Genomic DNA, 25,941 nt, shown 5'->3' on the forward strand with positions numbered 1-25,941 from the left:
ATTTCCAAAATGTGAAAGTAATTATACTGTACACAACAGGAATGATGTGGAATGCATGAGAAAGTCAGTCCCTGTTACAATGCAGTCGCTGCTAACTTGTGGCGATAATAAATAGGAGGGAGCTGTCATGACAGGTCCGACTAACTATGTTTGTTTCTGTGTCAGTGCTCCTTCCTTCCGCCCTGTTTTTTTTCCACTTCCTGCGTGTTTCGCCAACCAAGTCACAGCCAGTCTTGAGCGCTGAACAACACACCTGTCTCCTGTTCGGTGATGAGGAGCTTCACCAGTTGGCACAATCTGTCACGCTTGCCCTTGACAGTTTGGTTGTGTTTTAGTTTTTCCTCTGCATTTGTCTTTGTTTCCTGTCAGCGCTTTAATTTTTTCTTTATTTCCTGCTTGTTTCCCTCAGGTGCGGCTGATTGGCACCTGGACACACCTGGTGTCAATCAGCCAGCCACTATTTAGACCTACTTTCTCCTCCAGTCAGCGCTGGATTATTGTCGCTCTTACTGTTTGTTGTTTGTACTTGTATCTTATAGCTGTTGACAGCGTGCTGTCATTTCATCCAAGTTCCTGTTTGCTGGTATCCTGTTTCCTAGTTCCTGGTGTGTGTTCTTTCTTTATATTTTGGACATTAAAATATGTTTTCCTATTCAATGCCTGCCACCATCTCTGCATTTTGGGGCTCGTCACCTACAACTCCTGACACAATCACTCTTTAGCGGCGTGTATTTGCCAGCGCCGCATTTCAGACACAGCTGGCACATTGTTGAGTGCACACCTTAGTAGTGTAGTTCATGTTTTGCATTTTTAATCCTGGTTCTTGCTATCTTTTCCATTTTCATCTCTGGTTGGCTGGCTCACCATGTCTTTGCTCGGTGTCCAATAAAGGGACCTTCTGCTTGCCCACCGCCTGCCTTCTCTGCTTCCTGGGATCACAACAACAACCGTGACTATGCTCCACCATGACACAGGCATTTTTTTTTTGCTTTTCTAGTAATTATATATAGTTAGTAGTGGGGATGCACCGAAATGAAAATTTGTGGCCGAAGCCGAATAAAATGTAAACGCTTGGCCGAATACCGAATAATGAATACAGTTTTTCACAATTTTTAAAATATTGCATAAATAGCCTAGAATAAATATTTAGACATTTTTTTCAAATAAAGTAATTTTTTATTGAATACTGACATTTTTTTTAAATATTCCGGTAGCCTTTGCTTTTCAAAAAAAGCACAAAGTTTGCAGCTCTTCAGGCACTGCCCAGTTGTCCATCACCCCTAAGGGATTCGCGTCAAGGGCGTTGGATGAATTATTCATTACTTATCGTGTTAAGCAATGTCAGCTAAGATTTATCTTGAGAGCCAGATGCGGTCATCAAAAGAGCCACATCTGGCTCTAGAGCCGTAGGTTCCCTACCCCTGATATAGTCCTTAATCACAAGTGTCTCAAAGGGCTGCACATCAGTGACCGCTGACCTCACAGTTAGACAAAAATGGCTGGGTGTCTCAATACTTTTGTCCATGTGGTGTATGTGGAGTCTGGAGGTAAGGATAATGTGTGTGTGTGTGTGTGTAAGGGATACACACACACACACACACACACACACACACACACACATCAACCTGAATACTCAGGCAGACAAAAATAGACAAAACGGGCATAGAGATCGGAAAAAACCCCTCCCTGAGAGAAGTCTCTGGACACGGGCCACACGAGGAGATCCTGGAAGAGGACATTCCACATCTTCCCCTTCGACTACTTTACACCTACAAACCCCATTCGCATGTGCAAATACCCAACACACACACACACACACACAACATGACACTTGGGGATGCGGTCACGATGGTGTTGCACCCGTTAAGAGCACAGAGGCTGTGAAATACAGGACATCTAGGTCGCAGGCGCAGGGATCCTTTGGATTGGAACCTAAACCAAACAAGTTGCATGCATCCCACCAGCACACAGAACTGCAAAACGCTAAATCCAACGGCCTGCGTCTCATGTTCACATGGGAAAGGAAAGCTGGCACACTTGCAGCCAAGAGGCCCCAAAGAAGATTGAGACTAGCAGTCAATCTCAAGTTAAGATGCACTGCAAAAAGCAGTTTTGCCCAGCAATGCCGGAAAAAAGAATGCGTGTGATATCATTTGTAATCAGTTCAGGAATACTCACTATCAGCCTGCTATAATCACCTTGTCAATAGAAAGCAGCATTGCCTTGACTCTTTGCTCAAGAACTCCCCCTTCAGTCCGCACAATTTAATGAACTACACACAATTTGTTTAAAGGCCTACTGAAATGAGATGTTCTTATTCAAACGGGGATAGCAGGTCCATTCTATGTGTCATACTTGATCATTTCGCCATATTGCCATATTTTTGCTGAAAGGATTTAGTAGAGAACATCGACGATAAAGTTAGCAACTTTTGGTCGCTAATAAAAAAGCCTTGTCTGCACCGGAAGTAGCAGACGATGAGCGCGTGACGTCTCGGGTTGTAGGGCTCCTCACTTCCTCACAATGTTTATAACCATAGCCACCAGCAGCAAGAGCGATTCAGACCAAAAAGCGACGATTTCCCCATTAATTTGAGCGAGGCTGAACGATTCGTGGATGAGGAAAGTAAGAGTGAAGCACTAGAAGAAGAAAAAAAGGCGACAGCAGTGGGAGCGATTCAGATGTTACTAGACACATTTATTAGGATAATTCTGGAAAATAACTTATCTGCTTATTGTGTTACTAGTGTTTTAGTGAGATTATAAAGTCAAACCTGAAAGTCGGAGGACTGCGGTGACCGCCAGTGTCTCTGAGGGAAGCCATAGGGAGGAGCCAAGAAAGTCACAGCTGCCTTTTTGACAGCTGCTGCAGGAGGACGCAAACTCTGCTCAAGTCTCCGGTAAGAGCCGACTTAATATCACAATTTTCTCATCCAAAAACTTGCTAGTTGATATGTGGTACAGAAACATGTTCGTTTGACCACTCTGTTCCATATTAAAGCTTCACAACAAACAAAGAAACACCGGCTGTGTGTTGGTTGCTAAAGACAGCTGCAATCCACCGCTTTCCACCAACAGCATTCTTCTTTGACGTCTCCATTATTAATTGAACAAATTGCAATAGATTCAGCAACACAGACGTCCAAAATACTGTGTAATTATGCGATGAAAAGAGATTACTTTTAGCCGTGAGTGGTGCTGGGATAAAATGTCCGCTCTAACCAATAACGTCACAAGCACGCGTCAACATAAGCGTCATCATTCCGCGACGTTTTCAACAGGATACTTCGCGTGAAATTTAAAATTGCAATTTAGTAAACTAAAGCGGCCATATTGGCATGTGTTGCAATGTTAATATTTCATCATTGTTATATAAACTAATCAGACTGTGAGGTCGCTAGTAGTGGCTTTCAGTAGGTCTTTAAGATGCACTGCAAAATGTATGATATCATTTATAATTGGTTCAGGAATACTCACTATCAGCCTTGTCAATAGAACACAGCATTGCCTTGACTCTTTGCTGGACAACTCCCCCTTCAGTCCATACAGTGTAATGAACTATACGCTACTGTGCTTAACATGCATTTGTCCACTGTTAAAGGTTCAAAATTAGAGTATTTTAGTCAATTAAAATCAGGTTGGCCAAAACATAAACATAGTGCTGGATTTTAGAGGTTTTTTTAAAGTGCTTTTAGTAAGCCCGGATGTGTGTGTCTTTAGCTTAATGCTAACAAGCTGTGTTTGTTGACACCCGTAGAAACATATTAGTATAATATTTGTACATATACATGTACTGCAGGAGTTTACACTTGTGGTGTTAATGTGAGCCACAACAAACCTTATACTACCTTAGTGGTTTAAAACTTTTTTCCTTTCAAAGCTCATGAATTTCAATAAAAAAAAACATCCATCCATCCATCCATCTGTTTTCTACTGCTTGTCCCTTTTGAGGTCGCGGGAGTGGTGGATCCTATCCAAACAGCACTCGGTTAATATAATATATATAATCTGTTAATATAATGAGCTGAGTTTTATACATATATATGTATATATATATATACGTAAACACATATAAATACAGAATATATATACACACACAGTATATATATACATATATATGTGTATATATATATATGCATATATATATATATATATATACGTAAATACATATAAATACAGAATATATATACACACACAGTATATATATATATGTATACATATACGTAAATACATATAAATACAGAATATATATACACACATTATATATATATATATATATATAGAGAGAGAGAGAGAGAGAGAGAGAGAGAGAGAGAGAGAGAGAGAGAGAGAGAGAGAGAGAGAGAGAGAGATATATGTGGTTTCCCACCTCCAAAGGTACATATATATATATATACATATATATATACATATATATATATACATATACATACAAATCGATTCAAATATATACATATATATGTGTATATTGAATCGATTTGTTTTGTTTTTTTAGGATATTTAGGATAATTTTTTTTAAATCTGCAGGAATTTTATTTGAAAATCATCTTATGTATGTGAAAAATTAATTTATTTTTTTCAAACAAATATGAAAATTTACTTTAGTATATAATAACACAACATTTCATGAACCTTCACAGTAATAAATCAACACATTGATGAATCTTAACCCTAACCTGGCTTTAAATTACAAAAAAAAAAAATCTAATTCTGCCTTTTAAATAGGGAAAAAAAGCAAAATTTCGCAACACCTTTTAGTAGTTTGAAGAAGTAAAATTACAGACAAGTTATAATATTCTGTCAGTCTAGACTCACAATGATTTTGAAGCTATAATTTAGGGGTTAAAATATTACATAATATGGCTTTCATCTGACTCCACAAAAACAATACAAATCAAAATAATGCTTAATAGAGGGAGATAACATATTTTATATTTTGTCACATATGAGCATGTATTGTATATGTTTTCAATTTGGTGTTAAGGTGAGTGACAACAAACCTTAGAATATAATAGAATAGAATAGAAAGTACTTTATTGATCCCAGGGTGAAATTCAGCATATTACCTGATATTACCTTTGTGGCTTTAATATTAATATTAAATAGTTTTTTTTTTTCATAACAAGCCTAATATACTTAATTAAAAAAAACATCTGCTCAGAGTATGAGTTGAGGCTATTTTTGTATGTACTATATAATTTTGTTTGTTGTTTCATTATATATCTTTAAATAAAAGGAAATGTACATTTTACTTGGAAATTCCATCCATCCATCCATTTTCTACCGCTTATTCCCTTTTGGGGTTGCGGGGGGCGCTGGCGCCTATCTCAGCTACAAACGGGCAGAAGGCGGGGTACACCCTGGACAAGTCGCCACCTCATCACAGGGCCAACACAGATAGACAGACAACATTCACACACTAGGGCCAATTTAGTGTTGCCAATCAACCTATCCCCAGGTGCATGTCTTTGGAAGTGGGAGGAAGCCGGAGTACCCGGAGGGAACCCACGCAGTCACGGGGAGAACATGCAAACTCCACACAGAAAGATCCCGAGCCTGGATTTGAACCCAGGACTGCAGGAACTTCGTATTGTGAGGCAGACGCACTAACCCCTCTGCCACCGTGAAGCCCTTCTTGGAAATTATATAATGTATTTGGAAATGATTGTACTAAATGAATTTTAGTGCATATTAACATAAAAATGTGACGAATCGATACGGTAATTAATCGACACAGTGGCATCCTTGAAATATGAAAAAAAAAGTAGCAATCAGTCTAATGCAGTGGTTCTTAACCTTTTTTCAGTGATGTACCCCCTGTAAAAAAAAAAAATTATTCAAGTACCCCCTAATCAGAGCAAAGCATTTTTGGTTGGAAAAAAAGAGATAAAGAAGTAAAATACAGCACTATGTCATCAGTTTCTGATTTATTAAATTGTATAACAGTGCAAAATATTGCTCATTTGTAGTGGTCTTTCTTGAACTATTTGGAAAAAAATATATAAAAATAACTAAAAACTTGTCAAAAAATAAACAAGTGATTCAATTATAAATAAATATTTCTCCACATAGAAGTAATCATCAACTTAAAGTGCCCTCTTTGGGGATTGTAATAGAGATCCATCTGGATTCATCAACTTCATTCTAAACATTTCTTCACAAAAAAAGAAATATTTAACATCAATATTTATGGAACATGTCCACAAAAATCTAGCGGTCAACACTGAATATTGCATTGTTGTATTTATTTTCACAGTTTATGAACTTACATTAATATTTTGTTGAAGTATTATTCAATAAATATATTTTTAAAAGGATTTTTGAATTGTTGCTATTTTTAGAATATTAAAAAAAAAAAACTCACGTACCCCTTGGCATACCTTCAAGTACCCCCAGGGGTACACGTAACCCCATTTGAGAACCACTGGTCTAATGAAGCAAAAAATACACAAAAGTTATATTAAATATTCCTAATAGTCCAAATTAATTTACATGTATTTAGTTTGCATTCATTTCTGCACATATAACAAACCCCATCCATCCATTTTCTACTGCTTATACCGCTTATTCCCTTTTAGGGTCGCTGGCGCCTATCTCAGCTATAATCAGGCGGAAGGCGGGGTACACCCTGGACAAGTCGCCACCTCATCGCAGGGCCAACACAGATAGACAGACAACATTCACACACTAGGGCCAATTTAGTGTTGCCAATCAACCTATCCCCAGGTGCATGTCTTTGGAAGTGGGAGGAAGCCGGAGTACCTGGAGGGAACCCACGCAGTCACGGGGAGAACATGCAAACTCCACACAGAAAGATCCCGAGCCTGGATTTGAACCCAGGACTGCAGGACCTTTGTATTGTGAGGCAGACGCACTAACCCCTCTTCCACCGTGACGCCCCATATAACAAACCTTCGCTGTTTAAATGTAAAATAAGCACAACATCAACGCCTATTAAAAATGAATTTGACTATTAAAAACAATTAATGAGAGGAAGAAGGTGAGAACCACTCTCCTTGTTGTGTCTAAAAGCCTCTTACAGGAAAACAATCAGGGAGGAAAATACATCAAAAGCCTTTTTCTCCTCAAGAGCCTTTACCTCATCACTTGATTCCGCCATGACTTGGCAGCGTCTCCTGTTCTGTCTCTGGTCCTGTCCCTTGTTCTGTCACCTGTCCCACCACTACAGACAAGCTTGCATCCGCTGCGCTGCACATTACCGCCGCGGCTCTAATCTATCAACATCAACTGGCAGGCGTTGGCACCGGACGCCATCAAAGCGGGCCGCCCGCTAACAAGGAGTACCTGTGCACTGTTCACGGAAGCAGCAGAGACGTGTGAGTGTGACCTTTCACCTCAGGCTCAACAGGCAGACCACACAGACACAAAAACTCTTGTTCCCTTCCAATCCCTGCATGCAGAAAGAAATGTAGTCAAACATGTTATTGATAGTTTATCTAATTTACATATTTCTGAATACGGGCTTCACGGTGGCAGAGGGGTTAGTGCGTCTGCCTCACAATACGAAGTTCCTGCAGTCCTGGGTTCAAATCCAGGCTCGGGATCTTTCTGTGTGGAGTTTGCATGTTCTCCCCGTGACTGCGTGGGTTCCCTCCGGGTACTCCGGCTTCCTCCCACTTCCAAAGACATGCACCTGGGGATAGGTTGATTGGCAACACTAAATGGTCCCTAGTGTGTGAATGTTGTCTGTCTATCTGTGTTGGCCCTGCGATGAGGTGGCGACTTGTCCAGGGTGTACCCTGCCTTCCGCCCGATTGTAGCTGAGATAGGCGCCAGCGCCCCCCGCGACCCCGAAAGGGAATAAGCGGTAGAAAATGGATGGATGGATGGATGGATTTCTGAATACTGTTTTTAAAGGGGAACATTATAACAATTTCAGAAGGGTTAAAACCAATAAAAATCAGTTCCCAGAGGCTTATTTTATTTTTCGAAGTTTTTTTTCAAAATTTTACCCATCAAAAATTTTAGTGAAGTGAAGTGAAGTGAATTATATTTATATAGCGCTTTTCTCTAGTGACTCAAAGCGCTTTACATAGTGAAACCCAATATCTAAGTTACATTTAAACCAGTGTGGGTGGCACTGGGAGCAGGTGGGTAAAGTGTCTTGCCCAAGGACAAACGGTAGTGACTAGGATGGCGCAAGCGGGAATCGAACCTGCAACCCTTAAGTTGCGGGCACGGCCGCTCTGCCAACCGAGCTACCCAAAAAAAGGCTTTAAAGTGCCTGATTTTCGCTATCCGTAAACCCACCGTCCATTTTCCTGTGACGTCACATAGTGACGCCAATACAAACAAACTTGGCGGATAGCACAGCAAACAACATTAGCTCGGATTCAGACTCGGATTTCAGCGGCTTAAGCGATTCAACAGATTACGCATGTATTGAAACGGATGGTTGGAGTGTGGAGGCAGATAGCAAAAACGAAATTGAAGAAGAAACTGAAGCTATTGAGCGAATAGCTATTGAAGCTAATCGGCGATCGCCTTCTAACCAACGATTGCATCTTTTGACCAGACCACTGGAGCAACTTAAATCCGTCGATTGGTAAGTGTTTGTTTGGCATTGAATGTGGGTGGAGGGAAAGGGTGGATGCAAATATAGCTACAAATGCTACAAATACAGTAAAATGTGCAGACCAAACAAGGGACTTTCGCATCTTTTGACACTGGTGCAACTTAAATCCGTCGATTGGTAAGTGTTTGTTTGGCATTGAATGTGGGTGGAGGGAAAGGGTGGATGCAAATATAGCTACAAATACAGTAAAATGTGCAGACCAAACAAGGGACTTTCGCATCTTTTGACACTGGTGCAACTTAAATCCGTCGATTGGTAAGTGTTTGTTTGGCATTGAATGTGGGTGGAGGGAAAGGGTGGATGCAAATATAGCTACAAATGCTACAAATACAGTAAAATGTGCAGACCAAACAAGGGACTTTCGCATCTTTTGACACTGGTGCAACTTAAATCCGTCGATTGGTATGTGTTTGTTAACATGGTTTTATCTACACTTCTACTAAAATGTTTTAAACACCCGTTATTCTATTGTTTTGATACTTTACATTAGATTCAAGCGATATTGCAAATATAGCTACAAATGTACATACAGCTAGCCTAAATAGCATGTCAGCATCGATTAGTTGGCAGTCATGCCGCGACCAAATATGTCTGATTAGCACATAAGTCAATAACATCAACAAAACTCACCTTTGTGATTTCGTTGACTTTATCGTTGGAAATGCATCTGCTTTGAGTGTCGCAGGATATCCACACATCTCTGTGCCATGTCTGTCGTATCATCGCCAGTAAAATGTGCAGACCAAACAAGGGACTTTCGCATCTTTTGACAGTGGTGCAACTTAAATCCGTCGATTGGTATGTGTTTGTTAAGATGGTTTTATCTACACTTCTACTAAAATGTATTAAACAGCTGTTATTCTATTGTTGTGATACTTTACATCAGATTTAAGCGATATTGCAAATGTGATACAATACCAATTACCATGTTTTTCGGACTATTAAGCACCCATAAAATTGTCATGTCTTGTGATCATGTTTTGTTTATTTATGTTCTGTTTTGCTTAAGACTCCATTGTTTCCTGTTTTTGCACTTCCTTGTTTTTTTTTTTCCATGAATACCCATTAGTTTTCACCTGTCCTCATGTCACACACCTGTCTCACATTTTGCACTCGCACACCTGTCACTAATCATGTCTATTATTTAAAGCGAAAGTTGCCAGGAAGTCAGCCTGACGACTTTACCTCCACTCTGCTTCATGCCATGTTTACGATTCACGCTGCTTGTTTCATAGTTCCATGCCAAGTAAGTTTTTGTTTATTGTTGATAGTTTCTGCCTTTCTGCAAGTTTTGTTTCATTAGTCAAGTTTGTTCTCCGCCTTTGTGCGCGCCTTTTGTTTCCTTCTTTTTTTTTGTAGTTATAGTGTTAAAACAAAAGATGTCATTACCTTAACGCCTTGCCCGCTCCAACTTTCCTTTGCGTTCCGGAAAAACAAACCCCAAAGTCCACGTTCTGACAAAAATCCTTTCATTTTCTCAAAAATAACCTGGTACACCTAATGTACGGAAAAATTCTGGTTATGCTCACTGACCTCGAAGCAATTTTATTTGGTACATGGTGTAATGATAAGTGTGACCAGTAGATGTAAGTCCCACTTAAGAGATACGTGTAGACTGCAATATGACGCCAATAAACAACACCAAAACTTTCAAATGTTCCATTGAAAATAAAGAACATTAGACACGGCACTCAAAAATCCGTCAGAATGTTTCAGTATGACTTTGAAGCTGCAGCGCTTGATAGATATTTCAGTCCATTACGGCGACCGTAGTCAGAGATGCAAGTATTACTATGGTGTGTGTATAACAACTGCAAAATGGCACCCAATAGCAGACATATTACCTGGTGTTTTGTTTCACAATATTATGCAAAACCAATTTTTAATACCTTGTGGTACTTGCTGATATGTATTTGAGATCTGCATAAGTCCTAAAAATTTGCCACTATAGTCCGTGTTGATACCATGGACGATACGCTTCTTCTTTTTCCACGATCTTCTTATTATGGTGCATTCATCCCCTGCTGTTGCCATTTCTAATATAAAGTAGCATAAAGTTCTAACTTTTATCTCGCTATGGAAGCACTAAAAACTACCGGTGTAGTGAGTTTACATAATTTACCCAGGGAACTTTAGTTATTAGGCAGTTCCGACGGACGTTTTTTCACTGGACACATTTCTGGCGTTGCTGCACTCGTGAGCCACGGATGAGGAGATGCTGCTCCGTTATTGATTTAAGTAAAGTCTGAATGTCATTAAAACAGTTAGCTCCATCTTTTGACACTCCTTCCACTCCCGTCCTTGCACGCTACACCGCTACAACAAAGATAACAGGGAAAAGACACTGCCGAAGGTGAGCCACGTAAATAAGAACGCCCACAAAACGGCGCATACTGTCATAAAGCGACTTGAAGAACATCTGTAAAACATAATCTATGCAACATTTTGACCAAAGAACTACCATTACATGTTATGTAGACCAGTGGTCCCTGGTCGATTGGTACCGGGCCACAGAATATTTTTTTATTAAATTATCAAGTGCCAAAATTATCAAGCGTTGACCGGTCCGCAGCTACAAAAAGGTTGGGGACCACTGATGTAGACTACAAAGAATTGATTTACATTTAGAAAAAAAACATATGAACCCCTTTAATGCACATTATAATCCGGTGCGCCTTTTGTATGAAAAAAGACCTGACTAGACCCGTTAATCGGCAGTGCGCCTTATAATCTGGTGCGCCCTACGGTCCAGAAAATACAGTTTATATATATATATATGTATGTGTGGGAAAAATCACAAGACCAATTCATCTCTACAGAAGTGTTTCATGAGGGGTTCCCTCAATCATCAGGAGATTTGATGATTGAGGGAACCCCTCATGAAACACTTCTGTAGAGATGAAGTGGTCTTGTGATTTTTCCCACACATACATATATATATATATATACTCATGAGCCACGGATGAGCAGATGCTGCTCCGTTATTGATTTAAGTAAAGTCTGAATGTCATTAAAACAGTTAGCTCCATCTTTTGACACTCCTTCCACTCCCGTCCTTGCACGCTACACCGCTACAACAAAGATAACGGGGAAAAGACACTGCCGAAGGTGAGCCACGTAAATAAGAACGCCCACAAAACGGCGCATACTGTCATAAAGCGACTTGAAGAACATCTGTAAAACATAATCTATGCAACATTTTGACCAAAGAACTACCATTACATGTTATGTAGACCAGTGGTCCCTGGTCGATTGGTACCGGGCCGCAGAATATTTTTTTATTAAATTATCAAGTGCCAAAATTATCAAGTGTTGACCGGTCCGGAGCTACAAAAAGGTTGGGGACCACTGATGTAGACTACAAAGAATTGATTTACATTTAGAAAAAAAACATATGAACCCCTTTAACGCACATTATAATCCGGTGCGCCTTTTGTATGAAAAATGACCTGACTAGACCCGTTGATCATTGGCAGTGCGCCTTATAATCTGGTGCACCCTACGGTCCAGAAAATACAGTATATATATATATATATATATATATATATATATATATATATATATATATATGTGTGGGAAAAATCACAAGACTACTTCATCCCTACATCATCAGGAGATTTGATGATTGAGGGAACCCCTCATGAAACACTTCTGTAGAGATGAAGTACTCTTGTGATTTTTTCCACACATACATATTGCGCTCTACCACGGTATCGAGCACTATTCTCTGGATAATCCAATCAAGACATATATATATGTATATATATAAATATATATATGTATATATATATATGTATAGATATATATATATATATATAAATATATATATATATATATATATAAATATATATATATATACATATATATATATACACACATATATATATATATACATACATACATATATATATATATATACATATATATATATATATATATATATACATATATTTATGGCTGGCTCACATCGTGGTCACTCCGTGATCACGTACGACCGCCAGACACTTCTGGATGTGGACACATCGGGCCGTTTTGGACCGATAGACACTTGCGTGCTAGACTTGCTAACTAGCATGGGATTACATCGGCGGCTACATCCAGCGGCCTGTGAAGCAGGGGAGTCTAGTAGCAGTGGGGGCCGTCTACGGAGCAGACGCCAGCGGTGTGATCGGAAACGCGGATGCCGAGCGGGGCTAAAAACAAAGCAGAAGGCTAATCCCCACAGAACACCACTTTCCTCCATCCCGAAGACGGATTTAGATGGAAAATGCGCGACTACTGGTCTGGGTAAGGAGTCTGTTAAATTAGAACAAGTTGTGTCTGCTTTGAGTGTTTCAGAGTTGGACATGTGTTTTACTGAGGTGGCTAACTATGATGCGTGCAGTTTATCAAAGCAACAAACAAACAATCGGAAAATCCCCGTTACTGAGGTGGCTAACCATGATGCGTGCAGTTTATCAAAGCAACAAACAAACAATCGGAAAATCCCCGTTACTGAGGTGGCTAACCATGATGCGTGCAGTTTATCAAAGCAACAATCAAACAATCGGAAAATTCCTGTCGTATCAATTCCTAGATATGGTCGTAACTATACTAAATGCACTGGGCATAATAAACACAACATTATTAATATTGCTACTACGGATAATTTGATCAAAAACTCCCTAAAACAGCCCACTACCTATAATGTAGGTTTTTTAAACATAAGATCATTGTCTCCCAAAACGTTGTTAGTTAATGATATCATCAGAGACAACAATCTTAACGTCATCGGTCTCAGCGAAACCTGGCTTAAACCAAACGACTTTTTTGCGCTAAATGAGGCATGTCCTCCTAACTTTACACATGCGCATATTGCCCGTCCGCTCAAAAGGGGTGGGGGGGTCGCACTAATATACAACGAAAACTTTAACCTTAGTCCTAACATAAATAATAAATATAAATCGTTTGAGGTGCTTACTATGAGGTCTGTCACACCGCTGCCTCTACACCTGGCTGTTATCTACCGCCCCCCAGGGCCCTATTCGGACTTTATTAATGAATTCTCAGAGTTCGTTGCTGATCTAGTGACACACGCCGATAATATAATCATAATGGGGGACTTTAATATCCATATGAATACCCCATCGGACCCACCGTGCGTAGCGCTCCAGACTGTAATTGATAGCTGTGGTCTCACACAAATAATAAATGAACCCACGCATCGCAACGGTAATACGATAGACCTAGTGCTTGTCAGGGGCATCACCGTTTCCAAAGTTACGATACTCCCGTATACTAAAGTATTGTCCGATCATTACCTTATAAAATTCGAGGTTCAGACGCATGTTCGTCAAACTAATAATAATAATAACTGCTATAGCAGCCGCAACATTAATACAGCCACAACGACAACTCTTGCGGACCTACTGCCCTCGGTAATGGCACCATTCCCAAAGTATGTGGGCTCTATTGATAACCTCACTAACAACTTTAACGACGCCCTGCGCGAAACCATTGATAACATAGCACCGCTAAAGTTAAAAAAGGCTCCAAAAAAGCGCACCCCGTGGTTTACAGAAGAAACTAGAGCTCAGAAATTATTATGCAGAAAGCTGGAACGCAAATGGCGCACGACTAAACTTGAGGTGCACCATCAAGCATGGAGTGATGGTTTAATAACTTATAAACGCATGCTTACCTTAGCTAAAGCTAAATATTACTCAAATCTCATCCACCGTAATAAAAACGATCCTAAATTTTTGTTTAGTACGGTAGCATCGCTAACCCAACAAGGGACTCCTTCCAGTAGCTTAACCCACTCAGCTGATGACTTTATGCAATTCTTTAGTAAGAAAATTGAAGTCATTAGAAAGGAGATTAAAGACAATGCGTCCCAGCTACAACGGGGTTCTATTAACACTGACACGATTGCATATACGGCGGATACTGCCCTCCAAAATAGTTTCTCTCGTTTTGAGGAAATAACATTAGAGGAATTGTTACAACGTGTTAAGGGAATAAAACAGACAACATGTTTACTTGACCCTCTTCCTGGGAAACTGATCAAGGAACTCTTTGTATTATTAGGTCCATCAGTGCTAAATATTATAAACTTATCACTCTCCTCGGGCACTGTTCCCCTAGCATTCAAAAAAGCGGTTATTCATCCTCTTCTTAAAAGACCTAACCTCGATCCTGACCTCATGGTAAATTACCGACCGGTGTCTCACCTTCCCTTTATTTCAAAAATCCTTGAAAAAATTGTTGCGGAGCAGTTAAATGAACACTTAGCGTCTAACAATCTATGTGAAACCTTTCAATCCGGTTTCAGGGCAAATCACTCGACGGAGACAGCCCTCGCAAAAATGACTAATGATCTATTGCTAACGATGGATTCTGATGCGTCATCTATGTTGCTGCTCCTCGATCTTAGCGCTGCTTTCGATACCGTCGATCATAATATTTTATTAGAACGTATCAAAACACGAATTGGTATGTCAGACTTAGCCCTGTCTTGGTTTAACTCTTATCTTACTGATAGGATGCAGTGTGTCTCCCATAACAATGTGACCTCGGACTACGTTAAGGTAACGTGTGGAGTTCCCCAGGGTTCGGTCCTTGGCCCTGCACTCTTCAGCATCTACATGCTGCCGCTAGGTGACATCATACGCAAATACGGTGTTAGCTTTCACTGTTATGCTGATGACACCCAACTCTACATGCCTCTAAAGCTGACCAACATGCCGGATTGTAGTCAGCTGGAGGCGTGTCTTAATGAAATTAAACAATGGATGTCCGCTAACTTTTTGCAACTCAACGCCAAAAAAACGGAAATGCTGATTATCGGTCCTGCTAGACACCGAACTCTATTTAATAATACAACTCTAACATTTGACAACCAAACAATTAAACAAGGCGACACGGTAAAGAATCTGGGTATTATCTTCGACCCAACTCTCTCCTTTGAGGCACACATTAAAAGCGTTACTAAAACGGCCTTCTTTCATCTTCGTAATATCGCTAAAATTCGCTCCATTCTGTCCACTAAAGACGCTGAGATCATTATCCATGCGTTTGTTACGTCTCGCCTCGACTACTGTAACGTATTATTTTCGGGTCTCCCCATGTCTAGCATTAAAAGATTACAGTTGGTACAAAATGCGGCTGCTAGACTTTTGACAAGAACAAGAAAGTTTGATCACATTACGCCTGTACTGTATATACCTTTATATACATATATACATACATATATACCTATACTGGCTCACCTGCACTGGCTTCCTGTGCACTTAAGATGTGACTTTAAGGTTTTACTACTTACGTATAAAATACTACACGGTCTAGCTCCATCTTATCTTGCCGATTGTATTGTACCATATGTCCCGGCAAGAAATCTGCGTTCAAAGGATTCCGGCTTATTAGTGATTCCCAAAGCCCAAAAAAAGTCTGCGGGCTATAGAGCATTTTCCGTTCGGGCTCCAGTACTCTGGAATACCCTCCCGGTAACAGTTCGCGATGCCACCTCAGTAGAAGCATTTAAGTCTCACCTTAAAACTCATTTGTATACTCTAGCCTTTAAATAGACTCCCTTTTTAGACCAGTTGATCTGCCGTTTCTTTTCTTTTTCTTCTATGTCCCACTCTCCCGTGTGGAGGGGGTCCAGTCCGATCCGGTGGCCATGTACTGCTTGCCTGTGTATCGGCTGGGGACATCTCTGCGCTGCTGGTCCGCCTACGCTTGGGATGGTTTCCTGCTGGCTCCGCTGTGAACGGGACTCTCGCTGCTGTGTCTTGGATCCTCTTTGGACTGGACTCCCGCGACTGTGTTGTATCCATTGTGGATTGAACTTTCACAGTATCATGTTAGACCCGCTCGACATCCATTGCTTTCCTCCTCTCTAAGGTTCTCATAGTCATTATTGTCACCGACGTCCCACTGGGTCATTATTGTCACCAATGTCCCACTGGGTGTGAGTTTTCCTTGCCCTTATGTGGGCCTACCGAGGATGTCGTGGTGGTTTGTGCAGCCCTTTGAGACACTAGTGATTTAGGGCTATATAAGTAAACATTGATTGATGATTGATTGATATATACATATATATATATACATATATATATATACATATATATATATATATACATATATATATATATATATATACACATATATATATATATATATACATATACATATATATATATATATATATATATATACATATACATATACATATATATATATATATATATATATATATATATATATATATATATATATATATATATATATATATATATATATATATATATCATTAAAGTAATTTATGAGAAAAAAAAAGACATTGTTTCAATCTTGTGCATCAGTAACACATTTGAGCAAGAACTGAAAAACAGACATTCTAAACCTCTTATTAAAACGGGGGGGAAAAAAAAAATCCTGTTGTGATATCAAAACTGGAAGTATCATTACTGATTAAAGCCTGTGGAGCACATAATGGAGTAATAAAATATTGTGCACTTTCTTTTTTAAAGCTCAAACTCTTTCTCACTGACTCAGCAGGGCTAAAAAAAGAGGATTTTCATCCAACGTCTTCAAACATTCTGCTGAAAATGGAGTTTGAGCTATACTAATATAACAGATGGTCTCCTGTGCGTGACGGCCCGCACCCCACAGTGTCAACACACAAAGAAAGGAGGTGATGGAGTTGGTGTATTTTGAATTGTGTGCGCGCACACACACACACGCACACACACACTTCTTACCTTATTGAGACCTCCGAAAAATGCCTACCTCTTTAGGACCACCCTTTCGAGATATATGTTTGTATAAAGACTTGTATTTACAACATTAATAATATATATATATATATCCATCCATTCTCTACCGCTTGGTCCCTTTTGAGGTTGCGAGGGTGCTGGAGCCTATCTCAGCTGCTTTCGGACGGAAGGCGGGGTACACCCTGGACAAGTCGCCCCCTCATCACAGGGCCAACACAGATAGACAGACAACATTCACACACTAGGGCCAATTTAGTGTTGCCAATCAACCTATCCCCAGGTGCATGTCTTTGGAAGTGGGAGGAAGCCGGAGTACCCGGAGGGAACCCAGGCAGTATAGTAAGTATAGCAGAAATATTTACTTTTGTATGCACATTAAATCAACAAAAAATCCTGACTTTGGAGCAATGTTCACAGACTCTAGTGTTTGGCTCTCTATTAGATGCAATGGTTTTGCGAATTGGGAAGGTACTTTTCCTTGTTGATGTCACACACACACACACACACACACACACACACACACACACACACACACATACATACACATTATTTTATTAACGGCCTTCTAGAAACCTCTGAAAAATGCCTACCTCTTTATGACCACCCTTTCTAGATATACAAAGATTTGTATTTACAACAGTAATAATATGTACGTACCATGCAAATATAAAAAGGTAAGCTATTAGGTTTTTTTGTTTTGTTTTTGTTTTTTTGTTTCTGGTTGGTTTTAATCTTTATTATTTACTTTGAGTTACTACAGTATGTCGCAATATACATATACATATATTTTTGTATTATTAATTTTGGCCAAAGGAGGCGCATTATTACATATGTTGGCCAGAGGGGGCACACTTAACATTTTTACCCCTACTTGTTATTTCATATGTTGACCAGAGGGGAGCACTTTTAAAACCAAAACACAGTCTATTTGAAAAATCACGTGCAAAATGAAACACGATCAAATAGGATTAAAATTGAATGATCCATCGGTGATAATCTAAATGAATCCACAGCAATCCTATAAATAATCTGATTAACCATTTTGACAGCACTATACAAATGCTCAAATAATGTACAGTAACTCTTTAGTAATACAGCGGTACCACAGTTTAAGAGTACTTTGAGATGAGCGCTGTTTTTCAGCTAATAAGCAACATTTTTAGTCAGAAGCATTTAGCTGGCATATCAAATCTCAGTTAACCACGTAAGATACGACCAAAACACCTGTTCTTACTCGCTAGCATTAGCTTACAGCTAGAGGTCGACATAGCTTTGTTTTTCAAGCATGGAAAAGAAGAACGTGAGTGTGAAGGACAGGGCTGAGAAGAAGAAATGGATGATTAAAGAAAGAAATCATTATAAAACATGACAGGGCGAAGCAGTTTGTGTCATGATCATGTTTTATTTTGGTTTGGCTCCCTTAGTTCTGATTTCAGCACCCCTGGGTTTGTGTTTTAGTTGCCATTGGGGCTGATTATTTTCACCTGCCTCTGATTAGTGTTCGGACGCTCAACTGCTCCCGAGCTATTTATTCCTGCTTTTCGCAACACTCAGTCTGGCTGTCTTGTTTGCACGATGCAACAATTAACATGGGTATACTATTTGATTCCTGATTCAATGCTAAGTCTTCCTGTTAGCTCGTTCCTTAGCTTCCCAAGCAATCGGCACATTTTTCTTGTGTTAGTTTGCATTTTCCTGTATTTTTGGATTTTAACTGATTTATGGTAAATAAATCATTGTCTTACCTGCACCCTGCCTCCGAAGTTCCGTCTGCATCCTGGAAAAAACGATCCGCGCAATAACATGCGACCCCGCCGTGACAGTTTAAGTTTATCATTGCTAGTGAAGCAGAATGAGTCTAACGGCAGCCAAATATAATGTTCAAAGTTATCCAAGAAACTATGAAAAAGCTGCTGATGGTGTGTTTGACAGAGAAGCAGCTGAAAAGACATCCGGTAGAAGTCCACTGTGCAAGGTAAATGCTCTACATTATTATTACATTACTTCATCAAATTGATGTAGTTGTTAGTCGTACATTCTAATATATTTGTCTTTAATCCTTCTTATCTGAGAGTTGTTTTGCTTTTTCAAAGGCATTACATTGAATGTTGATTTCAGATCCAAGTGTTTTGAGTTGAAAGCTGCGTTAAAGGGTGCTTAAAGGGGAACATTATCACCAAACCTTTGCAAGCGTCAATATATACCTTGATGTTGCAGAAAAAAGACCATGTATTTTTTTAACCGATTTCCGAACTCTAAATGGGAGAATTTTGGCGAATTAAACGCCTTTCTGTTTATCATGCTGGAGGCGATGACGTCAGAACGTGACGTCACCGAGGTAACACACCCGCAATTTTCATTTTCAACACATTACAAACACCGGGACTCAGCTCTGTTATTTTCTGTTTTTTCGACTATTTTTTGGAACCTTGGAGACATCATGCCTCGTCGGTGTGTTGTCGGAGGGTGTAACAACACTAACAGGGAGGGATTCAAGTTGCACCACTGGCCCCAAGATGCCAAAGTGTCTGCCGCCAGACCCCCATTGAATGTGTCAGAGTGTCTCCACATTTTACCGGCGATGCTAAGGCAGACATGGCACAGAGATGTATGGATAACCTGCAGATGCATTTGCAACCATTAAGTCAACGAAATCACAAAGGTGAGTTTTGTTGATGTTGACTTATGTGCTAATCAGACATATTTGGTAGCAGCATGACTGCCAGCTAATAGATGCTAACATGCTACGCTAATCAATCAATCAATCAATGTTTATTTATATAGCCCCAAATCACAAATGTCTCAAAGGACTGCACAAATCATTACGACTACAACATCCTCGGAAGAACCCACAAAAGGGCAAGGAAAACTCACACCCAGTGGGCAGGGAGAATTCACATCCAGTGGGACGCCAGTGACAATGCTGACTATGAGAAACCTTGGAGAGGACCTCAGATGTGGGCAAATAACCCCCCCCCCCTCTAGGGGACCGAAAGCAATGGATGTCGAGCAGGTCTAACATGATACTGTGAAAGTTCAATCCATAGTGGCTCCAACACAGCCGCGAGAGTTCAGTTCAAGCGGATCCAAGACAGCAGCGAGAGTCCCGTCCACAGGAAACCATCTCAAGCGGAGGCGGATCAGCAGCGTAGAGATGTCCCCAATCGACACAGGCGAGCTGTCCATCCTGGGTCCCGACGAGCGGTCCATCCTGGGTCTCGACTCTGGACAGCCAGTACTTCATCCATGGTCATCGGACCGGACCCCCTCAACAAGGGAGGGGGGGACATAGGAGAAAGAAAAGAAATATATTGCAAAAGTGCAATATATTTATCTGTACTATAATCTATTTATTTACATCTGCACCTTATTGCTTTTTTTTTATCCTGCATTACCAAGAGCTAATGCAACGAAATTTCGTTCTTATTTGTACTGTAGAGTTCAAATTTGAATGACAATGAAAAGGAAGTCTAAGTCTAAGTCTAAAACCACGACTTTCCAGACCAGCGGGAGGCGGTGCATGGAAGTAAAAAATGTGGGAAAAGACATTGAAAGCTACATTTGTATCACAGCTGTCAACCTCGTATTTGCATTGGCGTCGTCATGTGACCTTGAGTGTCGCTTACAGAGCACTCCAAGGTGACCTCTGCGCCGCTTTCACACGCTTGCGGAAGCAGAATTATACGCTTTTTTCTTATTGTCGTGCCCTTTTACGCCGCCTGATAATCTCAACACTTAACATGAAAGTGGTCGGCTCCCGCGCTTTATTAAATGACGACTTTTTGAAGTGCACGCTGTAAGAAGTGTGCTACACACACACACACACACACACACACAACACACACACACACACACACACACACACACACACACACACACACACACACACACACACACACAACACAATCCTACGGAGGAATGCAAAGCTGCTCATGTTTAATCACTGCTGCTGAGCTGTCAGGAGCTTTGAATCTCTTCACGTTTGGGGGACAAACTGTAAGTGAACCAGGTGTTTCATACACACACACACACATACATACACACACACACACACACACACACACACACACACACACACACACTAGCGGTGACTAATAGATGCAGTGCTGGAAGATCAGCGTGACCTTCAGACTTAATTCAAAGCTGCTTTATGGAGGTCTAAACTGCATATTCATATTTCTTTATGTTTATGAGAGCCACATCGACGCTAAGTGTGTGTGTATGTGTGTGTGTGTGTGTGTGTGTGTGTGTGTGTGTGTTTTCTCAGGCCTTACAACAACCTTGTGCCGTAGCACAAGGTTAATGATCAAATCTGACCCACTCACTGACAGATAGATCAGGAGATTACCCCCAACGGCCACCCGCACACACACAAAGACACACACTCACACACACTCACACACACACACACACACACACACACACACACACACACACACACACACACACACACACTCACACACACACACAACACACGCACGCAGAAACACATTCCAACCAGTACCCATATTGCCTACACTAATTAACAGCACAATAACAGTGCCAAACACTGCTCAAGCTGTCATGTTCTAATTAAGGCGTGCCTGCCAGGCAAAAAACAGGAAAAGGTAGATTTTGCCGTGCTGTGTACAAGCCTGCAGACAAGATCGAGGGAAGACGATCCCATTTGCGCCTATTAAAGACCTACTGAAAGCCACTACTAGCGACCACGCAGTCTGATAGTTTATATATCAATGATGAAATATTAACATTGCAACACATGACAATACGGCCGCTTTAGTTTACTAAATTCCAATTTAAAATTTCCCGCGGAGTTTCCTGTTGAAAACATTGCGGAATGATGACGCGTGTTTGTGACGTCATTGGTTGGAGGACATATTAGCCCAGCATCACTCACGGCTAAAAGTCGTCTCTTTTCATCGCGCAATTGCACAGTATTTTGGACATCTGTGTTGCTGAATCTTTTGCAATTCGTTCAATTAATAGTGGAGAAGTCAAAGTAGAAAGATGGAGGTGGGAAGCTTTTAGCCTTTAGCCACACAAACACACGGTGATTCCTTGTTTAAAATTCCCGGAGGTGAAGCTTTACTATGGATCAGAGCGGTCAAGCGAACATGGATCCCGACCACGTGTGATCGGTGAGAAAACGGTGGTAAAAAGTCGCCTCTTACCGGAGATCAGCGGAGCTTCTGTCCTGCTGCAGCTTCGTGACTTCCCCTCAGAGACTGGCGTCAACACACCCGCGGACACACCCCTCCGACTATCAGGTACTATTTAACTCACTAAAACACTAGCAACACAATAGAAAGATAAGGGATTTCCCAGAATTATCCTAGTAAATGTGTCTAAAAACATCTGAAACGCTCCCAAGGCAATCGCCTTTTTTTTTTTTAACTTTTTTTTTTTTTTTTAGTCCTACACTCTAAATTTCCTAATCCACGAATCTTTCGTCCTCGCTCAAATTAATGGGGAAATTGTTGCTATCTTTTTTTAATTTATTTTTTAGTCCTACACTCTAAATTTCCTAATCCAGGAATCTTTCATCCTCGCTCAAATTAATGGGGAAATTTTCACTTTCTCGGTCCGAATAGCTCTTGCTGGTGGAGGTTCACATTATGAACAATGTGAGGATGTGAGGAGCCCTCACACCCGTGACATCACGCGCACATCATCTGCTATTTCCGGTACAGGCAAGGCTTTTTTATTAGTGACCTAAAGTTGCAAACTTTATCATCGATGTTCGCTACTAAATCCTTTCAGCAAAAATATGGCAATACCGCGAAATGATCAAGTATGACACATAGAATGGACCTGCTATCCCCGTTTAAATGAGAAAATCTAATTTCAGTAGGCCTGCAAATACCTTACTGACCAGACTATAAGACATAGAAAAGTCTGAAAATGTCAGGTTAATATAAGCAAGATAAATACCCATTTTTATTTCAATCAAGCAGTTATTTCACTAAAGCATCCATCCATCTATTTTCTACCGCTTGTCCATTTCGGGGTCAAGGGGGGTTGCTGGAGCCTATCTCAGCTGCAGTCGGGCGGAAGGCGGTGTACACCCTGGACAAGTCGCCACCACATCAGAGGGCCAACACAGATAGACAGACAACATTCACACACTAGGGACCATTTAGTGTTGCCAATCAACCTATCCCCAGGTGCATGTCTTTGGAAGTGGGAAGAAGCCGGAGTACAGAATATGCAAACTCCGCAGTTCAATTCCGTGACCGGGATTGAACACAGGACCTTCGTATTGTTAGGCAGACGCACTAACCCCTCTGCCACCATGCTGCACTTTTCAAAGCAGTGCTTCTCAAACTGTGGTATGTGTGTGGGCTCCATCTAGTGCAGCTCTGTGCAAACATTTTGACCCGGGGGGCCACATTGAGAGAAAAAATGTGTCTGGGCTGGGGGGGGCCAATGTGTATGTGTGTACAAATTATATTTACACATTTAGCTGTAAAAATCTATTGTACAGTATTTAATTTCATTTCATTTATTTAATTGGGACAGTGCACATTAATCAACAATCGAATAAACACTGTAAATTCGCTGGATTTAACATAAATGCTAATTTGTAGCTTTGTCCCAAGGCAGTGTGTGTGTTTTTTTCAGGAACACTAATACCAAAAGTCACAATGTCCGATATGTCAAAGTTAGTTTGTGACGAACCCCAAGATGCAGAGATGGAGGCAGGCATTGAATAAGAAAACATGGTTTTAATTTACACACAACAAAACCAAACAAAAAGGTACAAACAAAAAGCGCGCACGAGGCAAATAACAAACTAAAAGAGCTAGCATGGGAGCTAGAAGATAACAAACTAGGCTATGAACAAACAAAACTGGAAGCAGGGAACAAAAAACAGTAAGCCATAAACAGCTACCAAATATAGCTTACCGCTACGCTGCGACGACCCGACCCGACACGACACGACACGACACGACACGACACGACACGACAGGAGCGACAATACAATACAATAATCCAGCACTCGACTAACGGACAAAACAGGTTCAAATAGGAGCGGGCTGATTGACACCAGGTGTGGCCAGGTGCCAATCGGCCGCAGCTGAGGGGAAACAACGCTCAGGGAGAAAGACAGGAAATGACCAAAATAAAAGCACTGACAGGAATCAAATACATACACAGAGGAAAAACTAAAACAAACCAAACTGTCAGGGGCGAACCTGACACGATAGAATTCTAAAAATGATAGGACAGACCACCTCAAAAGAACGGAATGGAATTTTACAGTTTTTTACTGAATGGGACACCCAAAATGTACTTTAAAATAAAGACAGTGGGATTTACAATAATAACTATGAACAATAAAACACTGAATATTAACAACATATAAACCTCGCTCTTTTACTTCTCAGACCAGCTCCTCAATGGTTGTGTATCTTTTACAATCAAGAAAAACACAACAAAAATGTGAATGCAAAGGGTAATAAACTATTACAATATGATACATTATCACGTAAAAATTTGCTTCCGCATCTGTTTCGGACACACGTTTCGGGCTGAAACAAACCCCGCCCCCTCTGCTTTGTTCCTGGTCTGAGCTGCTGTGACGTACATTACCATAATAACTCGTAGAACACTGAAAAGCGCAGATTTCGACCATTTGAATATTTTCTATAGTTCAAGACTTACGGGCATCTAAAAACAGCACTGCACATCATAATGGCGGCGACAGTTAAGGTCTAACAAAATGTTAATGGGCCGCATGTGGCCCGCGGGCCGTATTTTGCCCAGGTCTGATCTAGTGGTACACCATAAAATCACTTGATTAAAGTGCAGTGGTTTATTTGACTCTATGTCACTGTTCAAAACAGTGTGTAATGTTCCAGTGGCTAAAATATTAAATTCATCTGTTAAATTCATGTTTGGATGAATACTTAGGCCTACTACGCTCCTGTATTATAATGTTGGTCAGGATGGCGGTACATGGAGAGCCAAGTGTTTTCTGAGGTGGTACTTGGTGAAAATAGTTTGAGAACCACTGCACTAGAGAGCGCGGTTTAAAATGTTATTACTTCTCTTAAAGACATCTTACATTTGGGTCAGTAAGTTTATCACAAGGCTTTAAGTCAATACATTATTAGACACACGTGCAAATCAGACACGATCCAAAAATTCTGCTTTTTTCAAAGACACCGACTGGAGAGACCAGACCTCCGCCAACCGTATATAACCATGCATATGCATGTTTGCAGTGGTGCATAAGAGAGCAAAACTTTTGCTCTAAATAACCCCAGAACAATCTATTAAATATTATCTAACAAACATAAATATATTACATGTTTTTAAAATATGATTATATTCATATATATTGTGTTAAAATAATTTTCAATAGTTAAAAAATGGTATCCTTAATTTTTTTGTATCATATCTCAGTACCACAACACAATACTGAAAGCTAATATTTAGCATCAACTTACCACAAAATATTGGGGCTGCAGCTATACATGATTTTTTTACAATATTTTTTAATACATTTATCAATTAATTTTTTTCAACTAATCTGTGACGGTTCGGTGGAATTCGTTCTTTCTTGATGCAGTCGGGCTTGAAC

At 40.3% G+C, this 25,941-nt stretch overlaps 1 protein-coding gene across 5 annotated transcripts in view; it reads right to left on the reverse strand.

Moving 5' to 3' along the window:
* The window catches only part of LOC133561559 (chloride channel protein 1-like), a 115,713-nt gene that overhangs the window by 63,618 nt on the left and 26,154 nt on the right, over positions 1-25,941 (reverse strand). Inside the window, exon 1 of one of the 5 annotated variants that reach the window (XM_061914921.1) lies at positions 7,099-7,263. The exons of the other annotated variants lie outside the window; for them this stretch is intronic. Coding sequence (XP_061770905.1) covers positions 7,099-7,119 — 21 coding nt within the window. The 5' untranslated portion in view covers positions 7,120-7,263. Of the gene's footprint in view, positions 1-7,098; positions 7,264-25,941 lie in introns of those variants that run through there. 5 annotated transcript variants of the gene reach the window in all.

This window comes from Nerophis ophidion, linkage group LG11, assembly GCF_033978795.1.
Source record: "Nerophis ophidion isolate RoL-2023_Sa linkage group LG11, RoL_Noph_v1.0, whole genome shotgun sequence".
NCBI classification, from domain to species: domain Eukaryota; kingdom Metazoa; phylum Chordata; class Actinopteri; order Syngnathiformes; family Syngnathidae; genus Nerophis; species Nerophis ophidion.